The following is a 22,607-nucleotide window of genomic DNA, read 5'->3' as shown; positions in this document are numbered from 1 at the left end:
GTGAACGTTGTTCTTCAGTGGTGTTTTTATTTTTTTCGTGTCACAGAGAGGCCAAAAAAGTCACAAGTATGTACATCATCAATATTGTACTATTTAGAAGCAAAAAACTTAATTCCTGGCAGTTAAGGTTGATGGGTATATTTTTGGCCTGTCTACCAACCCCGTGCTCAATGCTGCATTTGTCACATCCACATTTTAACCAGATTACATGCCCTAAAAAAAAGCAGCAGCACAAAACACTCTTACATTGGCGTACTCTAAGGGAGGGCCGTTTTGTAGCTTTTCTTTAGTCGCTGCAGGGCACATGTTTTTGTCCTTTGCCTCTCTTTTCTAGAAAAATGTGCTTTTTCAGGGACAGCCTGGAAACATCTTTCAAAGATTATTAAGAGATGCTTTTATTAGACCTTGCAATCACATGACCCCAATTTAACACAATAGCTGCTTTAATTCGATACGTTTAAAGTATAAACACCACCAGCCAAAGGACAGTAATGTTATTTGCAAGGACCACACAAATGCTCCAAAAGTATGGTTACCAAAACAAAAAAGACGAGGCCAATGCTTTTAGTTGGACTGCAAACAATTGACCAGGCAGATGTGAATTAAATAACTCATAATTGGGATTGCAGTATGTACAAACATAATACTACCAAATCTTTTGGCTCAGGTCTTGTAAATCCAGTGTGGCACAAGAAACAAAGGCAAACACAACCACGCCGAGTCCTTCAGGCCTTCAGAAAGGCATTCTCCAGTTGCTGGGTCAAAAATGTCTGATTGAACTGACTCGTTGCCTCACACTTGACCAGGACTGACCATGTGATAAACGTTTTTTCCAGACAGTCAGCTAAGGCTGCGCATTCTTGATGATAAACTGCAATTTCTACTCATTTTGACTTGAAGATGGAATTCCAGTCAAATGGAGCAGAATTAGTCTCTTCATTTTTGGGGATAGCGGGGAAAATGGATTGCATTTTCTGGCGAAAATCCTTCAGCTGCAATAGAGAAATGATATACATCAAACAAAGGTTGCAGATTATAGTGGGAAATAAATGAAAGTGGGCACATGGCATTTAAAGCCATCACTTTTATCAGGTACGTACACTGTGGACACCCAGGGCCTTCCAAATGGTGAGGCTGAGGAGGCCGACTCCACACCAGGCGTAAAGCGAACCCCATCCCAACGCCCGCAGCGCTAGCGACGCTCCGCTCTCCGGCACCGCAGCAGTTCCCGCTACACCCTGAGAACATCCACAGCAAAAGAGCCGCATTTACGCCAGAGATCTGTTGTCGCATTGTACTCAAATATTTTGTTCAGTATGCTTTGCACAATTTAACAAAATATCACAAATGTACATATCACGATTTGCATATCGCAACAGCTTTAGATAACTGCATGATTTTAATACTCAAAGTTTTAGGTTGATGCTGAGAGTAGACTGGACACATGACTGTTACATACTTACAATGTTTATATGTGAATAAAAGCCTAAATTCAGTCTGTTCATCATATAAAGCGATCGAGTCTCTTCAGAAAATTTGGACTAAACCGCTCAATTCATATGGATTAGTTTTACGATTTCATGAACTTTTTGAAGCATCAAAGGGTCAGTTGCGTAGCTGTCAATGGAGGGACAGAAAGCTCTCAGATTTCATTAAAAACTTAATTTGTGTTCAGAAGATAAACTCAAGTCTTATGCTGGGTACAAACCAAAAGATTTTTTACATCTTATAAGATTTTCAAAATGTGATAGACCACAAACATGAGAACAAAAAATCCTAGATTTAAGCGTTTTGCTCCTATAGTGTGTGCTGTGCCATGATGTGACAAAGACAGCACACCACACACAACAGATTTTCAACCAGAGTCTGGACTGTGAACACACCGATAGTGTTTGGAATGATTTTCACAGAAAATTCACGTGAAAAAAAAACATTGTACCCACCATTATATATAACCTTTTATACAGAAATATATTCATTCTTTATTGTCTTTATTTATTCTTTATTTGATTTATTGTCTCTTTAGAAAAAGTTATTTAATCCCTCTATAGAACCTCACTGAACCCTTGACACTCAGCTTCCTGCAAGTGTGTGTGTCTGTGAGAATGACCGTGGTCCGTGTCTTCCATCATCTCACTTTCTGATTGGATATTGTTTTGTTTCACGTGATAATCTCCAGAACGTGCTTGCGTTTGTCCTCGGGGCTCCCCCCAGCCCCACACATCAGGATTTCTGATCGTAAATATTAAACGTTGAATATTTATGATTCGCGATCGGGGCGGCTCCAACGTTCTTCCGAGCAGGTTCGGACACTCAACACACCTCGCACCAAGGGAAAATCTGATAAAATAATCTGTTGAACCATCAAGATAATCTGGACATAGCTAGGATTGTCGGAAGGGGGGGAAATCGGCCCAAAATCTGCCCGATTATCTTTTGGTGTGTACCCAGCATTACGGGTTTGGAATGACATGAAGGTGAGTGATTAATGACAGAATTTTCATTTTTTGTTAAACTGTCCCATTAAGGTTATTGAATGCAATAACTGAAGTACTCATGCGCACAGAAAGCCGCCTCTCGGACAGCATGTGATCCCGAATTCAGTTCTCTTCCGCAGATTATATGGCCAATATTATACACGCTAAATTATGTCAAAATATTCTTGGTGAGTATTCACCTCAACACATTCAGTTATGTGGACTAAACAGTTGAGAAAGAAAGTGCACGTGTAACAATATATTGGATCTGTGTAGATCTTAAAGTGACAGCAGCCTAATAAACCTGCTTGCATCTGTGTGCTTTATTAATTAAAAGAAAGAAAATCACTCACGGCTCTATATAACTTAACTGAATAACTTTTGTAGCTTTAATAAGAATTAGTATACATTTAATTCATACAGTGAAGACTAAGCAGTACTTAATTTTTACATGATTGTCCAATTTTTGTTAAATAAACCTAATGTAGGCCTACATGAACCCCTGGATCACACTGATGTTTACTTGCGTTTTATGTAATGCTACAGTAAAACACTGCTGTTCAGTCTCAGAAGTTGTAGGGATGCTTTCTTCTCACAAAAAAAGAATGTGAAACATGCATGTTGAGTATATTAAAGCATTATCGTATCGCATATCGAATATAGCATTATTTAATGTGTTATTGTATTTTTTCTTCAATATCGCGCAGCCCTAGTATGCTGCCACAAAGTACCACATGTAAAACCGTTCACAACCCATTTTACTTTTGTAATCTGATTCATTATGAATGAAACAGGAAAAAGTAATAAGGCCCTCGGTTTTATCTATAAGGCAATAAATGGATCATGGAAACAGCGTTAATTGACTCATAACAACATCCAGAAGTCATTTCAGAGGAAGAACACGCTGCTGTGTTTTGGTAAACACTTTCTTTGGAATAGCAGACGCTGATTGATTTTTCACAACCAAACCCAGTATTAAAATGTGCAAAATAGGGTCAATTTTGATTTCAAGGACTGAGCTTCACCAAACCCCATTTTGTCTCAGATTTTGGAAGCGTTCAAGAGTGAAAAGCCTCAAAGACAACTACAACTGCTCTAATATTCCTTTTGGGAGTTGATGGTCACAGCAAGCAACAGACTGGTAGTGATTGAAGCATCTTTAGCTATTTTTAGCTATCTTCCAACCGAAATGGGGAGTCGTTTCAAAAAGCAAGTTATTATATTTTGACAAAGACTTTTTAGACATGCATTTATGAATTGTGCATAAGATCAGGAACATATTTTAAGAAATTAAATAGGGTTCATTTTTTGATTTCATGTTGACTGTAACAGCTAACTAGTTTGTGTACAGAAGTCTCAAAAACAAAACTGATGTTTCTGACAGTCATCGTTAACAACATTGACTGCTTTAATGTAACTGAGTGTTTTTTACTGCTCTACATATTACATAAGCTGTTATTAGAGCTTTGCATGTTGCAGCCATCGAGGAACGTGCTTTATGACTGAGAATATGCAGTCGTATTTTACAGGTTTTTTTATTATAATAATGTAATACAAATTTGATAGATATGGATACAATCCTTATAGCCATTTTAAATAATTTGTAATGAAATTATTCTTAATAAATTTTAATATAATTTTAAAATGAGTAGTACAATGATATGGTGCTACTATGCCCACCCTCAAATTATATTATTATGATATTCTGGCCCCAATATATTTTATATATATATATATATATATATATATATATATACACACACACACACACACACACATTATATATATATACATTTTTTATATATATATTTATATGTGAGATCTTTCACCCTTATATTGTCTGCCTGGTGAAAACTGGAAATCTAATATAAAGTAATACCACATTTATCCTCAACAAGCTGCATATTTTGAGATTTCATCCATGTTGACACTGCCCTGGAACCAGAGCTATAGAGCAGGACAGATCTAGTCAAGTGATCTGTCATTAATGCAACTGGACAAGACATATGATCTGTCTCCTCACCGCCCTTATATTGGATTTAGCCACTTAAAAAACATTTTTGGCAAGACGCGTGTTTACTGATGTGGGATAATGGGCTAAAAATAGGAATGCAAAAAGCAGACAAAAAGAGTCTGTTCATTTCTGGGTGTATGCTCAAAACAAGTGATAAAACGAAATCGATGTCAGCATTTACGCAATGTCTAATTGTATTAAGTTAACCGACGTGAGCCTGGCGTGCTCTGCTGATTCCAGGAATAACCAGAGCACAAAACAGCTTTCAAAGAACTAGATTTCACTGGAAACAGAGGAGCACTATGATGGCACATTTTCAAAATATTTCAGAATTATGACTGAATATAACACAATAGTGTTGTCACGGTACCAAAATTTCAGTATTCGGTACCGATACCAGTGAAAATCCACGGTTCTCGGTACCAATTTCGGTACCAAAGCTTAATTTATATTAAATTTACATAATTATATTAAAGTGTATATCACAGTTACAAAGATGGAAACTGTAGTATTAAAAACACTTTACAATAAGATTACATTTGTTAGATAACATTAGATAAAATGACCTAACAAAGAAACAATAGTTATATACTGTCGCAATTATTCTCCTTTAGGGGTTAATTTAAAAATACATTTTTAAAATCAAAAGTTAACATTATTTCTGTTAACATTATTTAATGCACAATGAATGAAGTGAACAAACATGACCAATCAAGTGTTTGTATTAAATAACATTCACAAACATTAGTTAATGTTGTAAAAATATATTGTTCACTCAATGTGTTATGTTAGATAACGCATTAAGTGATGTTAATGAATGGTATCTTATTGTAGCATTACCAAACTATACAGGAGATAAAATGTTTTATTTGACTTGACTATACTTTTATTTAATCCAAAACTGTATTCATATTTAACTTTAAAATGGCTTTTTAAACCTGCTAAGAGTTATCCAGCCAAGAATAAGACTAGAACTGCTTTTCTGACGGACTGATATTAATGACGGCTTTTTATTTCTCATCTCCATAAATATATCTAGTAGTAAAGCTAATGCAAGGGCTAGAAATCAATTAATAGGCCTATGTCACACTTCCTCGTCGTCATGGAGAGCGCAGTTCGCACAAGCGTTTGTACTCCCGTGGCGTCTATCGTTGCTATGCATCCATTAACGTGCATGGAAAAGCGAGCGCGCCGCTTCTATTATGAGCGCGCTTGCCGCGCGCCATTTGAAATAACGTATCTGCACACGCAAAAACATCAGCACCACATCAGCAGCAGCAGCACCGCCGATCGCCATCAGCGCTTTTATGAAGAGGACGCAACTGCACGCGCTTCGGGCATGCACGCGCATCAAGTACCGGGTTTGAGAAAACCTGGTACCGTGACGTTTAAAAGAAAATTAGTACCGACTTGGTACCGAAGTACCGGGTCTTTTGACAACACTATAACACAATATTAAATGGGACCCAACAATTTGGCCAAAAATCCAATTGTGATTATTTTGAACCATCCTGTGATTGTTTTATGAAATATGGATTTTGTAATTTGAACTGAGATATGATTAGCATCTCATGTTTTGCTCACTCTGCTGAACTAAGATCTCAGTTTTCTTTGCATTCACATTGAATCTGCACTTAAAAGTGAATTTTGGTCTACTTAATTGTGACAGGCTCAAGTATAATATTATTATTAAAAGTAATAATTACAATAACAAGAATATATATATATTTTTTTATTATGACAGGGTCACTTCATTTTTGTTGGAACATTGTAGAGTAAAATATTATAGTTGTTAATAATTATAATAATTTTTTTTTTTTATTCTACTTAATTATGACGGTCCTTTTTCATTTACACTTTTGTTGGAACACTGTTGAGTTGAATATTATAGTTGATGTTATTGTTAATAACAATAAATTTTAATAACAACAATAATAGCATGATTAATAATAATAATAGGATTTTTTATTCCACCTAATTATGACAGGGTACACTTTTGTTGGAACAATGTTTAGTTAAATATTATAGTTGTTGTTATTGTTAAGAACAATAATATTAATAAAAACAATAATATGATGATTAATAATAATAATAATAATAATAGGATTTTTTTATTCCACTTAATTATGACAGGGTCATTTTTTATTTACACTTTTTTGGAACACATAATATATGATATAATTATATAACATCATTATATGATTTAAAAAGAATATTCCACTTAATCATGAACATTGCTGTTGATAACAATAATAATAAAATTTTACAACAGAAATATATTTAATTAATATTTTTCCACTTTTTATATGACATTCTGGTGTAAAAGTGAAGGAAGTTTTTCCAGTTGAGAAATCACGATACCTTACTGAACCACTCCGGACACTTCTTCTTAGCCATGGCCAGACTGGAGCCGAAGCCTGCGATCACACCCGCTGTGCCGACGCTAGCCAGGAACACACCACCTGAACACAACACACTCAGATTAACACTACTGTATGTACAATAATGTGACAACAATATACACCTCGACAATATCATAATAGCCACTGGATTTAAAACAGAAGGGGCCATGATGTAATACAGACTGAGAGCAGCCAGACTCGTACGTTCATCTTCTGTGATAACGTACTGTATATAAAGAGTCTTGAGGTTGTTAATCAATGGTATATGCTTCTGTGATCTATTATTCATTTTAAGAAAACCATATTTAATTGCTGAATGATGAAATACATAACCATAAACCTGACGAGAGATCGACAAATGGGAATGACATCCTCCACAGGTGTCCTATTCTATTCTACTTATTTGTAAATATCAGAATATTTAGCAATAAACTTTTTTTTTTTTTTACTTATAGTAACATTTTGAACAGTTTTTGAAATGCATATGGGGGGGGAGATTGTGTAGTCAATCTAATAATAATAATAATAATAATAATAACAAATTAACCAAACATTTGCGTAAAAAAGCGGTGTTTGGTGTTTTATACCCCCAATGGCGCCTTCCAGGCAGCGAGGGGATGGGTAGGTTTAAGGTTGAGGGTAGGGTTAGCTGTCTCTAAGGAGCCATTGGGGGCTTAAAACACCATCGAGCTAAAAAAGCACTGAAAATTTAATTTGTTCAAATTTGCATATATGTAGGAATTTAATAATTTAAGACATAAATGTTGATAACAGATTTTTTTTATGATTACGAAAATGCCTCTGAATTGTATTATTACTATTATTTGATCAAATGTTTAATGGTGTTAATTAAATATTAATTTAATGTGCCAAATCCACCTAAATATAGTTTGCATTTACATTAAACAACGCAAAGAAATATTTACATCTGTGTAAAAGATTGATAAGAATGTTTAATAAAATTCTCGCTTAACCCTGGTCATTAAGCATATTTCCAGTAGTTTGTAATTTGTAACATTTATGCTGTTTGTCTATTTAATCATCTTTTCATTCGGACAATACACGGTTCGGCTCAAAACCATAGCTCAAAACAGACGGTTCTCAGTTCAATGAGTTGTTGACTCGAGAATCGCTCGGACCGATTCAGTTCAATTCGTGAACGAACCGTTAGGACATGGCTCACCCTGGCAACTTATTTGTGTCTGTTTATCTTTTTCTTTTTTTCATGTTTATCTGTATTGATTTAATGCTTTGTAATGTTTAATAAAAAATAAAATAAATAAAAAACATGGCTCGTCGTTAACCAGTTCATTGAAAAGAATCGATTCAAAGAAAGATTTGTTCACGAATCCTACATCACGAATCATTTTGCGAATCAAAAGTACCAGAAATGTAGAATGTAGCGAATATATGGACCATTACCGTCGTCATACATCATACGACATTTAACATGTATATCTAAGTTTTTGATTTAATATTATGTGACTTATCAGACTAAGATAAGTTAAAGGCAGGGTAGGTAGGATTTATTAAAAATTAAAGATCCAAATTTGTTAAAACTTTCTATATATATCAATACATAATTAAAATGTAAGAACTCTGAAAAAAAGAGTATAAAAATCAAGTGACTCTAGACCGTATAATCTGTATTAAACACAGCTCATTATTTCGATTCGGGACGAATCAAAGGATTGGCTTAGGCGACTGTCACTCTCTCGCAACCATGGCAACCACCCTTTTGCCACACAGCACCTACCCACTTGCGCGCGACCGTTTGATTTGAGGAGTGCGAGAGGCACGGAACCTGATCACACCTCCGTCCAGTAGATGGCGGTAATGCACTATGTTTGCAAGCTGCCAATAAAATCTATCGAAGAAGAAGAAGAAGGCACTGAACCTAGGAATACCAAAACAATGGCAGAGAAAGAGCAATCTAAATTTACAGTACCGGCATATGCAGTTAGTGAAGGCAAACCAGGCAAAAAAATGCCCCTTCCCCTCCGCTTGTCTCAGGTAAATAATGCGTCCTCTAGCTCAGCGGTCGGAGTCGCGCGTTCATGTGTTTTGGGGACGTGGCTTTGGAAGAAGCACAGAAATGAGGGGGTGGAGTGAATGGAAATAATGAGATGTCTTTAAAACAGTCGTGAGAGGTCTACAGACACTCGATTTTGATACTTTCTTTTTCAGAGTACTTACATTTTAATTATGTATTGATATGTACATAAAGTTTAAACAAATTTGAAAAATAAATTTTTTAGACCATTTCTACCTACCCTGCCTTTAACCAAATTGCTGCTTCATGAGTGAAGTCAACGGATAATTCATAAAGCATCTGCGTGTTCATAACAATGCTCGCATATGCTATCAATATATCAAACCTTTAATCAATTGTGATTTGTCGTCTTCAAGAGTGTCATTGACTGTCCCGCTCGCGCTTGCCTGCTCCACTGACATCTTGAACGGGTGCGACTCACACACGAGTCCGGTGGAAACACGTCAGGCGGAACCTTTCACATTACAGCGACTAGCATTAAAAAGTTGATTTGATTTACAGCATTTCACTGGACAAAAATGTCCTTATAAGCGCGCGCACTGTTACATTCTGATTATTCACTGAAACAAGAATAAAATAAAAATAAAGGCAGGGTAACAATAATGCTTCAGAAATGTATGAGTGATCAACGGTTGTGTTGTGCTGATGTAGATACAGTTGCGTGTGTTTATTTGTGTGTATATAAATAATATAGTAATCAAAATATAACGTAATGTTATGGAACTAGATGTTTCTGTGAGAGGAGGACTGAGATTCTGCGGATCAGATCGGCTGTTTAAAACTGAGTGAGCTGCCTACCTAGACAGCATTCGGGGCATCGCGGACAGAGAGCTGTCTAGTAATGTCTTGTTACAGTAAATATTTACAAATATTTTTCTTACATAGTTTTTATTGATACTACAGGCTGGATACATTCGGAACCTGCATATGATTGCAAAAAAAAAAAAAAAAATGTATGTATGAATGTAGTTTGTTTTTTGTTGTTGATTTTTGTAGATTTTAAGACACGTACTCAAAAATGCGGTGTAGATCAAAAGGTTTTGAGACCTACCCTCAAATACTGTATAAAGGCAGCTCACTTGGTTGTGAGCGAGTGCACGCGAATATGCTGCCTACATAGACAGCTCGTTATGATTTGAGACGCGCCGCTGTTTATAGGGTCATCGTGTGCCGTGAGCTCATGCAGTTCACGCGGTGATCTACTCCATCCACATCCTGCGATAGTCTCTCTCTCCTTCATCGTTATGGATATAGATTATCAAACGCCCACCTTTGCTTGTTTGCTGTTGTAATATCAAGCGCGCGGCGGCAGAACTAGATATTTAGATGGCGTTCATGCAATAAAGACCCTCTCGCGAACGGGATTACGAGGACATCGGAAGGACGTTTTTCTGACGTTATTTTCCAAATCTTTTGAGTGGATTTAGAACCGCATCAAAGGAGCAACAATCTTTGATAAAGCTGCATTTCTGGGCATGATGTCCACATGCCTCTGTGTCCTGGAGCGCATCCTGTTGTGTTGAGGATAGACATCTGCAATGAAGGAGTTATCCAAACAAACATGCGAACCAAACACTCGGATCTTATTTCATGCCCATCGTTTCGGATGTAAATATTAGCATTTTTAATGTAATGCAATTAAATAATTGAAGATCTCAATAAAACATGGAGCTGAGAAAATGGTTCCTTGATTCCAGTCCCACGCTTTTCCTTGACTGGGTTGTTTAGGCTAATGCTTCCTCCATCAGATCAGAGATGTTTCTTAAAGACCCAGCTGTCTCGTTAGTTCCTTGAGGACATTTCAATTACTGATTCACTTGTGTTGCTTTAAAGTTTTGTTTTATTACTGGTGTGTAGCTAAATGACAGGCAACATGCATCTTGGGGTTGAGGAGCCCATCCGTGAGTGCCAGTACAACCAGATCTGCACACACAACTCCTCACCCATGGACACCCCGCACACCAAGAAGAGGAAGAGCAAAAGGAAATGGCAGGTTTTTCCTGGCCGAAATAGGTTTTACTGCAACGGGCGGATCATGATGGCCAAGCAGACCGGGGTCTTCTACCTTACCATGGTTCTCATTTTGGTGACCAGTGGCCTCTTCTTTGCCTTTGAGTAAGTACTTTGACCCACTGGAGTTCTCATATCTTTTCTCTTCCCCAGACGCTACCAAAATGTTTGTAGGCCACGTACACTCTTAAAAATAAAGGTTTGTTATTGGCATGTATAGTTTCATAAGGAACCTTAAAGGGATAGTTCACCCAGAAATGAAAATTCTGTCATTATTTACTCGCCCTCATGTCGTCCCAAACCCTTAAGACTTTCGTTCATCTTCTGAATACAAATGAAAATCTTTCTCCATTAACAGATATGTACATTGCATACTACATTCACATATAAACATTGATCAGTGAACATCAACAGAACCGAACCTGCTTGACGCGTGAGAACAAACCTCTTGCTGAAGCTCAAACGTGCTGCGTAACACGAGAATGAACATCATTGGTTCTCACACGTCAAGCAAACATGCTCGAGCTTCTGTTTGCCACAACTGATGTGTGAGTTGATGAATGTTTTATGTGAATAAAAGCCTAAATTCAATCTGCTCATCATATAAAGCGATCGAGACTCTTCAGAAAATTTGGACTAAACCACTCGATTCATATGGATTAGTTTTACAACTTTTTGACGTGTCAAAGTGGTAGTTGTGACTGTCATGGAGGGACAGAAAGCTCTCAGATTTCATGAAAAAGATCTTCATTGGTGTTCCAAAGATTAACGAAAGTCTTATGGGTTTGGAACGACATGAGGGTGAGTATTAATGAACTGTATATCATTTTGGGGTGAACTATACCTTTAAACATCCATAGAACCTTTTTAATGCACACAATGTTCAGAGAAAGGTTCTTCAAATTAAGTTCTTCACACTAAGAAAAATGGTTAAAAACAGGAAAGATTCTTTAATGGCCTGTTTTGAATCTTCCATAGGGTTCTTTGAAGGACCTCAGCGCAGTACGTAAATACCATGGTATATGAATATGGAAATCACTCAGTATTTGAGTTTGATGTGATCATTATGATTATCATCGATTAAGTCCAAAAATAGGCTGTGCTTTCAAAACGTGTAGACTTCCATCCCACATTCATGGAAGTTGATTTATGTAAACAGATCAGTAGTATAGCCTAGTCCCTTTTGTTGTATTTTTCTCCGTTACTTTTGATGAAGTGAGTTCTGGGCTTCATTTATTCTGGGCATTTCAGCGGAAGTGTATGTGGTCTGTGATCCTGAAGTGCAGCTCCATTCAAGCCAGTGCAGTAATTCACACATTTACAAGAGGTAAATATAGTGTAATTGAATTACTTCAGTCCACGTAACTTCCAACACACTGCAGGCTGTGAGGAACTCCTTGTGTGAAGCTTAACCAACCTAGAGTAGAAACTATTGACGTATGACATTTGGATTCCTGACATTTTATGAAGATCTTTAGACAAGAGAGCCTTATCCTCAGAGTATTTGGGGGAGTTTGCAGTTAAAAACCTACATCAGGTGGTATGAAAATGCTATTTTTTCCTGCACACTCGAAGCATGTTTGCCTGTAACCCTCGGACGGGTGTTAAAGACTCTCTCAGTGGGATCCTGTGGATGAGAGATGTGTGGAGCAGAGATTTTCCAGTCCCATCCCCCACCTCTCCAAGCCCATACATTCCATACCACAACTTCCAAAACACAGACGTGGTGCGGTCCTGTTTCCATGGCAACGGTTTCCCTTTTCCCGATCTTTGTGTGCTTTTGGAGCAGCCCGTGTCTCCTAGGAAACAACAGGACGGCCCAGCCCACGGTTGTATTTTCTGTGCTTTAGGGTTAGTCCTGTCATGCTTTTTTGAAACGATTATAAAGTCATTACAGATGTTTTTGTGAGCCATTTAACCCAGTTAGCTGAAGCTACAGATGAAAATGTTGGTGAAAGGCAGTTGCATTGGTCTGTTGCGCAGTTCAAAGCAAGCCGTTTACTCGTAAATCATTTTAAGCAGTTAATAATGGTTAGGTTGTGTCATGGGCAGGAATAAAAACAGGAAATAGTATTCAGTCAGACTTGTTGACAGCGGACAGGATGGATCAGTGTAGGGCAAGCAGTAAAAATAACTCAAATTAAAGCAATATTCAGTTTAAAACCACCAGTTACGATCTATTAACACTAGCGTCCTTGACATTTTTACCACAGGAAATAACTTTGTGTTTAAGGACAGAAATGTGCAGCTTGTATTTTTGTTAAAACACATATTAATTCTTCAGTACAGAAATGTATTTGAACTACTTTTTTTGCCAGAAGTCTGGTTAAGTGCTACCAACAGTACTTTTGACTGGGCACAGTTTTCTCAGTCAATACTGTAAACTGTACTTTCATGATCATGTTCACCAGCTTAACTTTGTCATGAAGTTTGATATGTAACTTGTAGAGCTTTGCATGGCTAAGCGATTTTATCAAACTAGCCTTATATGTGAACACATACAACTACAGTTCAGTGTTTTGAAAGAAAATTTGGTGACACTTTACAATAAGGTCTCATTAGTTAACATTAGTTAATGTATTAACTAACATGAACTAACCATGAGCAATACATTTGTTTCAGTTTTATTAATCTTTGTTAATGTTAGTTAAAAAAAAAAAAAAAAAACTATGTTAGAATGATTTCTGTAGGATCATGTGAAAATGAAAACTATAAAATATAACAGTCTAAATTTATGGTAACACTTTACAATTAGCTTTCATTAGTTAACTTTAACATGAACTATAATGAACAATACTTCTACAGCATTTATTAATCTTTGTTAATATTAATTTCAGCATTTACTACATTATTAAAATCAAAAGTTGTATTTGTTAACATTAGTTAATACACTGTGAAGTAACATGAGCAAACAATGAACAGCTAGATTTTTATTGATTAACATTTACAAATATTAATAAATACTGTAACAAATGTATTGTTCATGTTAGGCAATGCATTAACTAATGTTAGCAAATGAGACCTTGTTGTAAAGTGTTGCCAAATTTACTAAATGAAACAAGTTCATTTTACTCAAGTACTACTGAAAACAAGTAGCCTACATTGTACTTGTTGAAGAAAGTTAAATTAGTAACTGATAAAATTAAGCATAACTCAAACTGAATAAGTTACAGATTTCATTTTCCCAGCATGCTTTGGACTGGAGATTTAATGCCTAGTCCCAGACTAAAATGCATGTTTGAGCTGTTTTAACTAAAGGGGTCCTATTATGCTTTTTCACTTTTTCAACTTTAGTTAGTGTGTAATGTTGCTGTTTGAGCATTAAAAAGATCTGCAAGGTTACAAAGCTAAATTCCTCTCCAAAGGAAGATATTTTATTTAACAGAATCCACTTTCCAAGAACTACAATGAACGGCTCGTTTGTACTACAATGTGATTTTTCTGGATCTTATGAAGTCACAATGTTACTCGTTTAAATAATCCCCGACCAAGGTAGGAAGAAGGAACGAGACCTGGTTGAGCTGCATTGGAAGACAGTGTTGTCGTTATGTCAAAGAGACACTGCCCCCCCCCCCCCCCCCCCCCCCCCCCCCCCCCCCCAACAAAGTTTCCTAAACTCATTTGTTTGACCTTCCTAATGCTGACGAATTTTGAGTGGTTAGTTTATTTTAAACACTTCTCCTGAACATTAAAACCCAAATGTTTATCTTTGTGCTGCAAATTTTATGGAGAACAGTTTGTTTTCATTTTTGTAAGGCTGTTCACCGCTCCTTAGGAAAATGAACCATGGTTTTGTGTTCGATTACTGTTTGTATAACCATAGTTTTCCAACAAATATCACGATTAAATGGTGGATAATATCATATCTATAATGTATAATAAAATTACAAAAAAACATACCACTCTGAAACGTCCTGTGAAATCTGTGCTTGCTAAGTTTGTGCTTGAAATCCGTTCTGCGCTATCCTCTTGTTTGTTAACATTGTCAGGGTCTGAATCGGGTTTGAAATAGTTTGAAATTGATGCCATCATTAATATTTACACTAGTGAAGAACTCGCAGTTATGGCGGGGTGGGACATTTCCTGAACACATGCTACGCGGTGCCACTCACAACACATTTATTTCATACTCAGTATACTACAAATCCATTAACGTATTTACTGACATATCGCTTGAGACTTGCTGATATAAATATTATAATTAGTCTTTATTTGGAGTATTTCTTTTTTGCACAATGCACATTTCTTAATATTAAGCCTAAAATGTGTTTTAATATCACTATCAGTAAGGATAGTTGTAAACCAGTTATGTTCAGTTTACGTCTAGTTTGCTCTTTGTTTGTTTCTGTTTCCTGCCTGCCTGATTTCTCATTAGTCTCTTTGGTTACTCATTGATTAGTCATTCTGTTCAACTGTTTCCTAATTAGTTCCCTTTGTTTGTCCCATGTATTTAAGCCCTGTGTTTCCTAAGTTTAGTTGTCCGCTATTGTCATTGTGATGGTGATTGTTCTGTTCTTCTCCTGTGTTCTTAGTTGGTGGATTATAATAAAGACCACCAAGCAACCACCAAGTGACAATAGTATAATCTCTGTATAATATCAGTTTTTAAATGCAAGATATGTAAAGTGTACCTAAAATATACTTGCAATATTTCCATTTTAGCACAATCAAATACATCTTATTTAGTAATAAGGTCCTTATTTAGGTCCAACAAGTATATCTTTAGTTGGACCTCATCACTATTTCTGGATAACTAAAGTGCATTAAGTACAAAATTAGTAGATCCAATTTAGCACATTTTAAATATATCAGTTTAGTATACCAACAGTACAATTGCAGGGTATTTATATTAAGTACATAAATATGTAAATGCAATTATTTTATGCCAAGACTACTACAAATACATTTCAAACACATTTTGGTATATTTATTTTTCAAAAGGGTTGTCTGTGGTAATCATCACAAATACTTGAAGATTCCTTTAAAGAAAAATTCTCTAATAATTTGTCTCTTGATAAACGGGCCGATGAAAAAACATAGACTGCTGTAGTTTTTCTATTTTTAGTATTGACTCCAAATTCAGCACAACAGCACTGTTTCTATAGTCTAGACTTTAGACTTTTGAGCTCAGCAACTTTAATCTCCATGCAGAAAGTGTAACTTGATAATGGACTTCAACTCTTGCCACAGTGCAAGTCCTTGTGTGTTGAGATGTAGTGACCCTGTACAGCCTTTCTGTCCGTCACAACAACCTCAGAACTGCTCCTTTGAGACAAGTAATCTTCAGAGCTGTAAAGCTGACAGTGACTTCTAGAATCAGTGGTAAACACAATATGGCGTTCTTAAAGGGTCCCTTAGGGGATTGCTATTTTAACATGCTAGTCGATAGCATCTGACCATTTTGGCTAATTCAGTTGCGATGCCTAGTTGTGCTTAGCCAATTTAGCAGCCATCAGATTGCAGTGCAAGTCATTTAAAATGTTTATGTCCTGGAGTCTGAATACCATTATATATTATGGCAGGCAATTTTTTGGGCATTGTACCACAGACCATTTGCTAATGTTTTGAAACAGATGGTGGTACATTTCATTTAACTTCTAAGTGTACAAAGAAGCTAGATTGGATTTATTTTTTTGTCACAAAGAACACATTAGATTCAGGTTATTCTCATTTAGATTATTCATTGATGAGGTTCAGATTTTATTTGAACAGTCCTGTGTTCTGATTCTTGTCTATTATTTATGATAAAACAGGATGTCTATGCTTATTATAGTCAACTGCATTCCAGCAGTGCTTAAATACAAAATAAATACAAAAAAGTAAAACACCTTTTTACCGTATAACTGCACAGCACCCCTGCACAACTATAAAAAAAATTGTAGGCATCAGGAACTATATTTCTAGAGGAAACATAAAATGACTAAATAAAATAAGATAGATTGGCAATAAATCAGCCCATATTTGGTTCCAGAATATACTAATATCCCTATAAAATAATAATGCACAATTTCTGTGTCAAATATATATATTTTTAAAATTTTATCAGATATCAGAAGTCTATAACAGAAGAAATAACAGAGTCTCGACTGCTTTAATAAATTGCATTAGTCTATGGGTACGTTTACACGACAACGATGTGCTTAAAACGGAGAAGTTTTTCCTTTGAGTTTTCCGCGTACAGCCCATCGTCAAAACGACATTCACACAGATCCACGGAAACGATTAAAAACGCTGTATTCTGCTGCCAGGCCATTAGATGGCGATGGAACACTATAGACTGAACACGTAATATGCATGTGCATGACGTCATCGTCTTCAGAGATTTGCGTTTCTGTTGTTTACACGGAGACCGTTTGCAAAAACTTGCACTTTGAAAACCATTTTCAAAAGTTTTCAATTTGAGGCACCCAAAAAGCCGTTGTCGTGTAAATGAACGGCCAAAACGTTGTCGTGTAAACAGCACCGTTTTTTGAACCAGTCTTTATTTTTGCAGTGCTGTTTTGTTGACGCTAATGCCTACCAACATAACTATAACATAACTATATTCACAATTAATCACGTTATTACACAACTTAAGTATTAATTACATTGTAATAACACAGTTATAATGTTATTACATAGTAGGTTGACTGTAAGTGGTTTTGCATTTTGCTACAGCCAAAAAACAGGACCTTGACACTTTTGCACGGTCATGAGCATACGGGCGGTCTGTAACTTTGGGGTTTAATTGCTGTGGTCCCTTCATATCTCATGTATTTACTACTGGTGGGATTTACTAGCAACACCGCATAAAAAAACTCACAGCCAGTTTTTCCATTCCCTCTTCCAGCTGCCCATTCCTGGCATCAAACCTGACTCCTGCCATCCCGGCCATCGGAGGAGTGCTGTTCGTGTTTGTGATGGGGATGCTCCTGCGGGCGAGCTTCAGCGACCCGGGCGTCCTGCCCCGGGCCACACCGGAGGAGGCGGCAGACATCGAGAGGCAGATAGGTGCGAGGAAAGACAAGATCATCACTCTTCCTCTGTCTTTCCTGGTTCTGTTCTTTTCACACTGAGCTGAGTTTGCAGACGCCGGTTGCAGGTCTGAGGGGATGCTCTCGGTTAAAGGAGACAGAAGACATTTGATGTTATTCTCTTTTCTCGTTTAATATGAATAATGCATGCTGCTCGCTCTCAGGTTTGCTGTCAGCACACTGAGTAATATGAAATCTGCTGAAATATTCATCCCTAGCAAACATTCATGCTCCCTTAAAGTATTTGTTCATGTTATTCAGTCTGATAGTTTAATCAGTCACGAGTTAATGGTGGTTCATAAGTTGCTTTGGGTAAAGGGCCAGAAAGGACAACACTGGAAGATTGAACAGTAATTTCTTACTGTATTCAGAATTGTACTGTGGAATCACTGCAGGCCAAGCTATTTTTATGCCATAACATAACAAATTACTGGATGGATTTAATTCGCTTGCATATGAATCGCTGGTTATAATTGAATGCAGTCACTGCTATAATGAGTTATCTGGTCTTTCGTTGAGACCCCAGTGGTGAGGAACTGAAATCACTGGGGCTGAGCCAGGAAGTGCACTTTAGCTCAGGTTTGTTATCTCGGGATATTGAGTTATGTGTCCATGCTGTTCGTATGAATAATACAGTAGGAAGTAAACGCTGTGAGCCCCGGTGGCGCTGTGTGCTGCTCAGAAGATGCATAGCGTGTTGAGGGTCACATAAGATGTGACGCCATTAAAGCAATAGTTTGCTCAAAGATGACATCTCAAAATCCCTTAAAAATCCAAGCGATTCTTCTTCTATGGAACACAAATGGGAAGTTTTGAAGAATGTCCGTCGATCTGCGAAATGATAATAAAAGCTCCATAAAAGTAGTGCAGGATTCTGAAGTCATGTGATAGCTTTGTGTGAGGGAGAGACTGACTGAAAATGAAGTTATTAGCTGCTGCTTCTTCTTCCACCGAAGCTCTGAAATGGACTAGCTGACACCACTGATGACATATGTGTCTATCTTGTGACCAAACATCATTGACATTGATTTTAAAGGTCCCGTATTATGCCCCTTTTCACAAGATGTTAAATAAGTCTCTGATGTCCCCAGAGTGTGTATGTGAAGTTTCAGCTCAAAATACCCAACAGATCATTTTTTACAGCATGTTTAAATTGTCATTTTTTGGGGCACAGAAAAACGCGCTGTTTTAGTGTGTGCCCTTTAAATGCAAATAAGCTGCTGCTGGACGACCCAGGGGGCGGAGCTTCATGAGCTTGCGCTCAGTCTCTCAGGACAATTTCATCTCACGGAATGATGATAATATCAGAAACTCTCAGTAACGGTGTTCATTTCGAGTCGGACAATAATGCCTACAGAGTCAGAGTGCTGTATAGAGATGAAACGGGTATAGTTCAGTAGTTTAATTACGGTTATTATAACGTATTTGTCATCTGCTTATATGTATCCATTATTTATTAATAGCCTACAAGTCTGCTGTCTGAATGATGATCAAACATATACTGATGAGTTTAATAAAGTTTATTGTACATCACACAAAAGATGAAGCGTCAGTTTTACTTCAGAAAATCACCGTAAGAGCTGAGTAAACACAGTAAGTTATAAGAAGTGCGCAAGTACATAAACGAATTTCGGTAGAGTTGAGGGAGCATTCCTGTGGGCGGAGGTTAGTCAAAAAACGGTTCTAGTGACGTCATTAAAGAAGGAAGTAGAGGGATGTAGTCCAAACGGGCCGTTCGATGTAGGCGACTTCTGTTAAATAAAATATCTCGCTTGGCATTGAACTTTGAGATTTATTATTTTACAGATATTATTTATGCTCTAACAACAACATTACACACTAACTAAAGTTTGAAACATGGGATCACGAAGAACGGGACCTTTAATGTTTTGAAAAGAAGTCTCCTATGCTCACCATGGCTGCATTTATTTAATCAAGTATCAAGTAAAAACAGTAAGACTGTGAAAAATGATTACCATTTAAAATAACTGATTTCTATTAATACATATTAAAATGTCATTTATTCCTGTGATCAAAGCTGAATTTTCAGCATCATTACTCAGTCTTCAATGTCACTTCAGAATCATTTTGTGCTCAAGGAACAGTTGTGCTTCTTAAAGTCCCACTGTAGTCAATAATTTTATCCCTTAAAACTCATGTTTGATCACCAAAATTACATATTTAAAAGTTTTTCCTTGGAAAAAAAAAATCTTCATGCCTTAAAATAGCTTGAATGTAACTCTACACCCTTGCCTCATTTACTATAGGCTACGTGGTTCTATGAATATGCAAATGAGCCCCGCCTCCACTCACTCACACCAGTCGTTGACGTCAGAAACACCAGCGATTTCAAACCGCGTTTTTGAGACTGTCTTTGATTCACTGCAGTTTTAAAGATAAAATACTCAGCGATGGTGTTGACTTATGAATTTACACATGGTTTGTCTTAAAGCAGATTAAAAACACCACATAGACATATAAACAACATTAAAAGCTTGATATTAACCACAGGGGGACTTTAATATTTTTGTGAAAACTAACATTTTTACAGGATTTTCCAGGACAACATTTAATAATAATCCGTAACATGTATAAAGCGCTTTTCTTGGTACTCAAAGCGCTTTACATATGGAAAGAGGAATCTCCTCACTTTTTTCATTTATTTGAAATTAATTTCTTTTGTAACAAGGTAAAAGTCTTTACTTTTTTAAATTTTTTTGATAAATTAAAGAATCCCTGCTTAACACAAAACGAGTATTAATGTTTTCCAAAAAAACAACAACCACCTTTTACGGCAGTGTATATGATTTGAGGGCTTAAGTGCAGAGAAACATTTTCAGTGAATAACGGTTTAAATCTCAGACATTTTCTCTCACAAAGCTATTATTTAGCTTAAGCGCTATTTTTTTTTTCTGGAAACAAACTTTGTTGCATTATTTTCCTGTTATCTCTGTAAAGCTGCTTTGAAACAATCTGTATTGTAAAAAGCGCTATATAAATAAATGTGACTTGACTTAACACTCAATATAAGTTGTTTAACTTATATAATATAAATGATAATTTTGATAATTTAGTTTTACATTAATGGTGTTTGTATATTAATGTACATTAATGTGTGTGTGATATTAGCACCTTTCACTTTCATATAAAGGTTTTGAATAAAGGGTGAATAAAAAAAAAAAAGATCTTTATTTTAGGATGACTAATTGCTCAGATTCAGCATCTGTGACATGCGGTCGATTACCATAGGCAATAATTTTGATTTTTGATAACGCCCTTCATTTTGTAAAAACATGAATGTACAGTAATGCTTGCATGTAGGGATTCACCGATAGGAAAATTTTGGCCGAAACCGATAATTTTTTACATTTAAAAGCCGATAACCGATATATTGCCCGATAAATCTAAATCCAAATTTTTATATAATTTTTGAGAGCCTGATCACAAAAACGAAAGTCTCACCATTAAAAGCCATGACCCAAGCACACAATTATAACGTTCTCATTATAATTGAATGTAGCCTATATTGACATTAACTCTATTTTACTTTTCTGAAGTGATTCCAATCATATTTCAAGCAATTTCACACAAAAAAAAAATCGCTTTGATATATCGGCCAAATTGTAATCGGGCTGATAACGATAACATAAAAAATAAACAAATATCGGCCGATACCGATATGCTGACCGATATATCGTGCATCTCTACTTGCATGTTGGACATCAATGGTGCAAGACAAAATGACCAATGGATTAATATACAGTGAGGAAAATAAGTATTTGAACACCCTGCTATTTTGCAAGTTCTCCCACTTGGAAATCATGGAGGGGTCTGAAATTGTCATCGTAGGTGCATGTCCACTGTGAGAGACATAATCTAAAAAAAAAAATCCAGAAATCACAATATATGATTTTTTCTGAAAAGAGCTGGGACCACCGTTTCCAAGGTTACTGTTGGTAATACACTAAGACGTCATGGTTTGAAATCATGCATGGCACGGAAGGTTCCCCTGCTTAAACCAGCACATGTCAAGGCCCGTCTTAAGTTTGCCAATGACCATTTGGATGATCCAGAGGAGTCATGGGAGAAAGTCATGTGGTCAGATGAGACCAAAATAGAACTTTTTGGTCATAATTCCACTAAACGTGTTTGGAGGAAGAAGAATGATGAGTACCATCCCAAGAACACCATCCCTACTGTGAAGCATGGGGGTGGTAGCATCATGCTTTGGGGGTGTTTTTCTGCACATGGGACAGGGCGACTGCACTGTATTAAGGAGAGGATGGCCGGGGCCATGTATTGCGAGATTTTGGGGAACAACCTCCTTCCCTCAGTTAGAGCATTGAAGATGGGTCGAGGCTGGGTCTTCCAACATGACAATGACCCAAAGCACACAGCCAGGATAACCAAGGAGTGGCTCTGTAAGAAGCATATCAAGGTTCTGGCGTGGCCTAGCCAGTCTCCAGACCTAAACCCAATAGAGAATCTTTGGAGGGAGCTCAAACTCTGTGTTTCTCAGCGACAGCCCAGAAACCTGACTGATCTAGAGAAGATCTGTGTGGAGGAGTGGGCCAAAATCCCTCCTGCAGTGTGTGCAAACCTGGTGAAAAACTACAGGAAACGTTTGACCTCTGTAAT

The 22,607-nt window shown here is 36.8% G+C and overlaps 2 protein-coding genes across 3 annotated transcripts in view; one reads left to right on the top strand and one right to left on the bottom strand.

The window, feature by feature from the left end:
• Positions 1-7: 7 nt before the first annotated feature.
• tmem242 (transmembrane protein 242) lies at positions 8-9,362 on the bottom strand. The gene is made up of 4 exons (XM_084091110.1): positions 9,272-9,362; positions 6,853-6,953; positions 1,101-1,238; positions 8-992 (listed from the first exon to the last, which is right to left on the bottom strand). Exons 1-4 carry the CDS (start codon positions 9,345-9,347, stop codon positions 885-887), a joined length of 423 nt encoding a protein of 140 aa, XP_083947236.1. The 5' UTR covers positions 9,348-9,362; the 3' UTR covers positions 8-884.
• A 700-nt stretch (positions 9,363-10,062) lies between these two features.
• The window catches only part of zdhhc14 (zDHHC palmitoyltransferase 14), a 33,414-nt gene continuing 20,869 nt past the window's right edge, over positions 10,063-22,607 (top strand). The window contains exons 1-2 of one of the 2 annotated variants that reach the window (XM_084091087.1): positions 10,063-11,061; positions 17,786-17,946. In XM_084091087.1, the coding sequence (XP_083947213.1) occupies positions 10,808-11,061; positions 17,786-17,946 (415 nt within the window). In that variant the 5' untranslated portion in view covers positions 10,063-10,807. The remainder of the gene's footprint in view (positions 11,062-17,785; positions 17,947-22,607) is intronic. The other variant, XM_084091086.1, reaches the window with a different exon arrangement.

This window comes from Abramis brama, assembly GCF_963993115.1.
Source record: "Abramis brama genome assembly, chromosome: 18".
In the NCBI taxonomy this organism is placed as follows: Eukaryota; Metazoa; Chordata; class Actinopteri; order Cypriniformes; family Leuciscidae; genus Abramis; species Abramis brama.
This window is presented reverse-complemented; position numbering and strand designations above follow the sequence as displayed.

Bases quoted from the DNA above. Each gene is read 5' to 3' on its own strand.
- tmem242 (XM_084091110.1), bottom strand. From the start codon at position 9,347: ATGTCAGTGGAGCAGGCAAGCGCGAGCGGGACAGTCAATGACACTCTT. The intron at 1,239-6,852 runs GTATCGTGATTT...GGATGTTCTCAG, and splicing joins GTCCGGAGTGGTTCAGTAAG to GGTGTAGCGGGAACTGCTGC. The intron at 993-1,100 runs GTACGTACCTGA...TCTCTATTGCAG, and splicing joins AGGCCCTGGGTGTCCACAGT to CTGAAGGATTTTCGCCAGAA.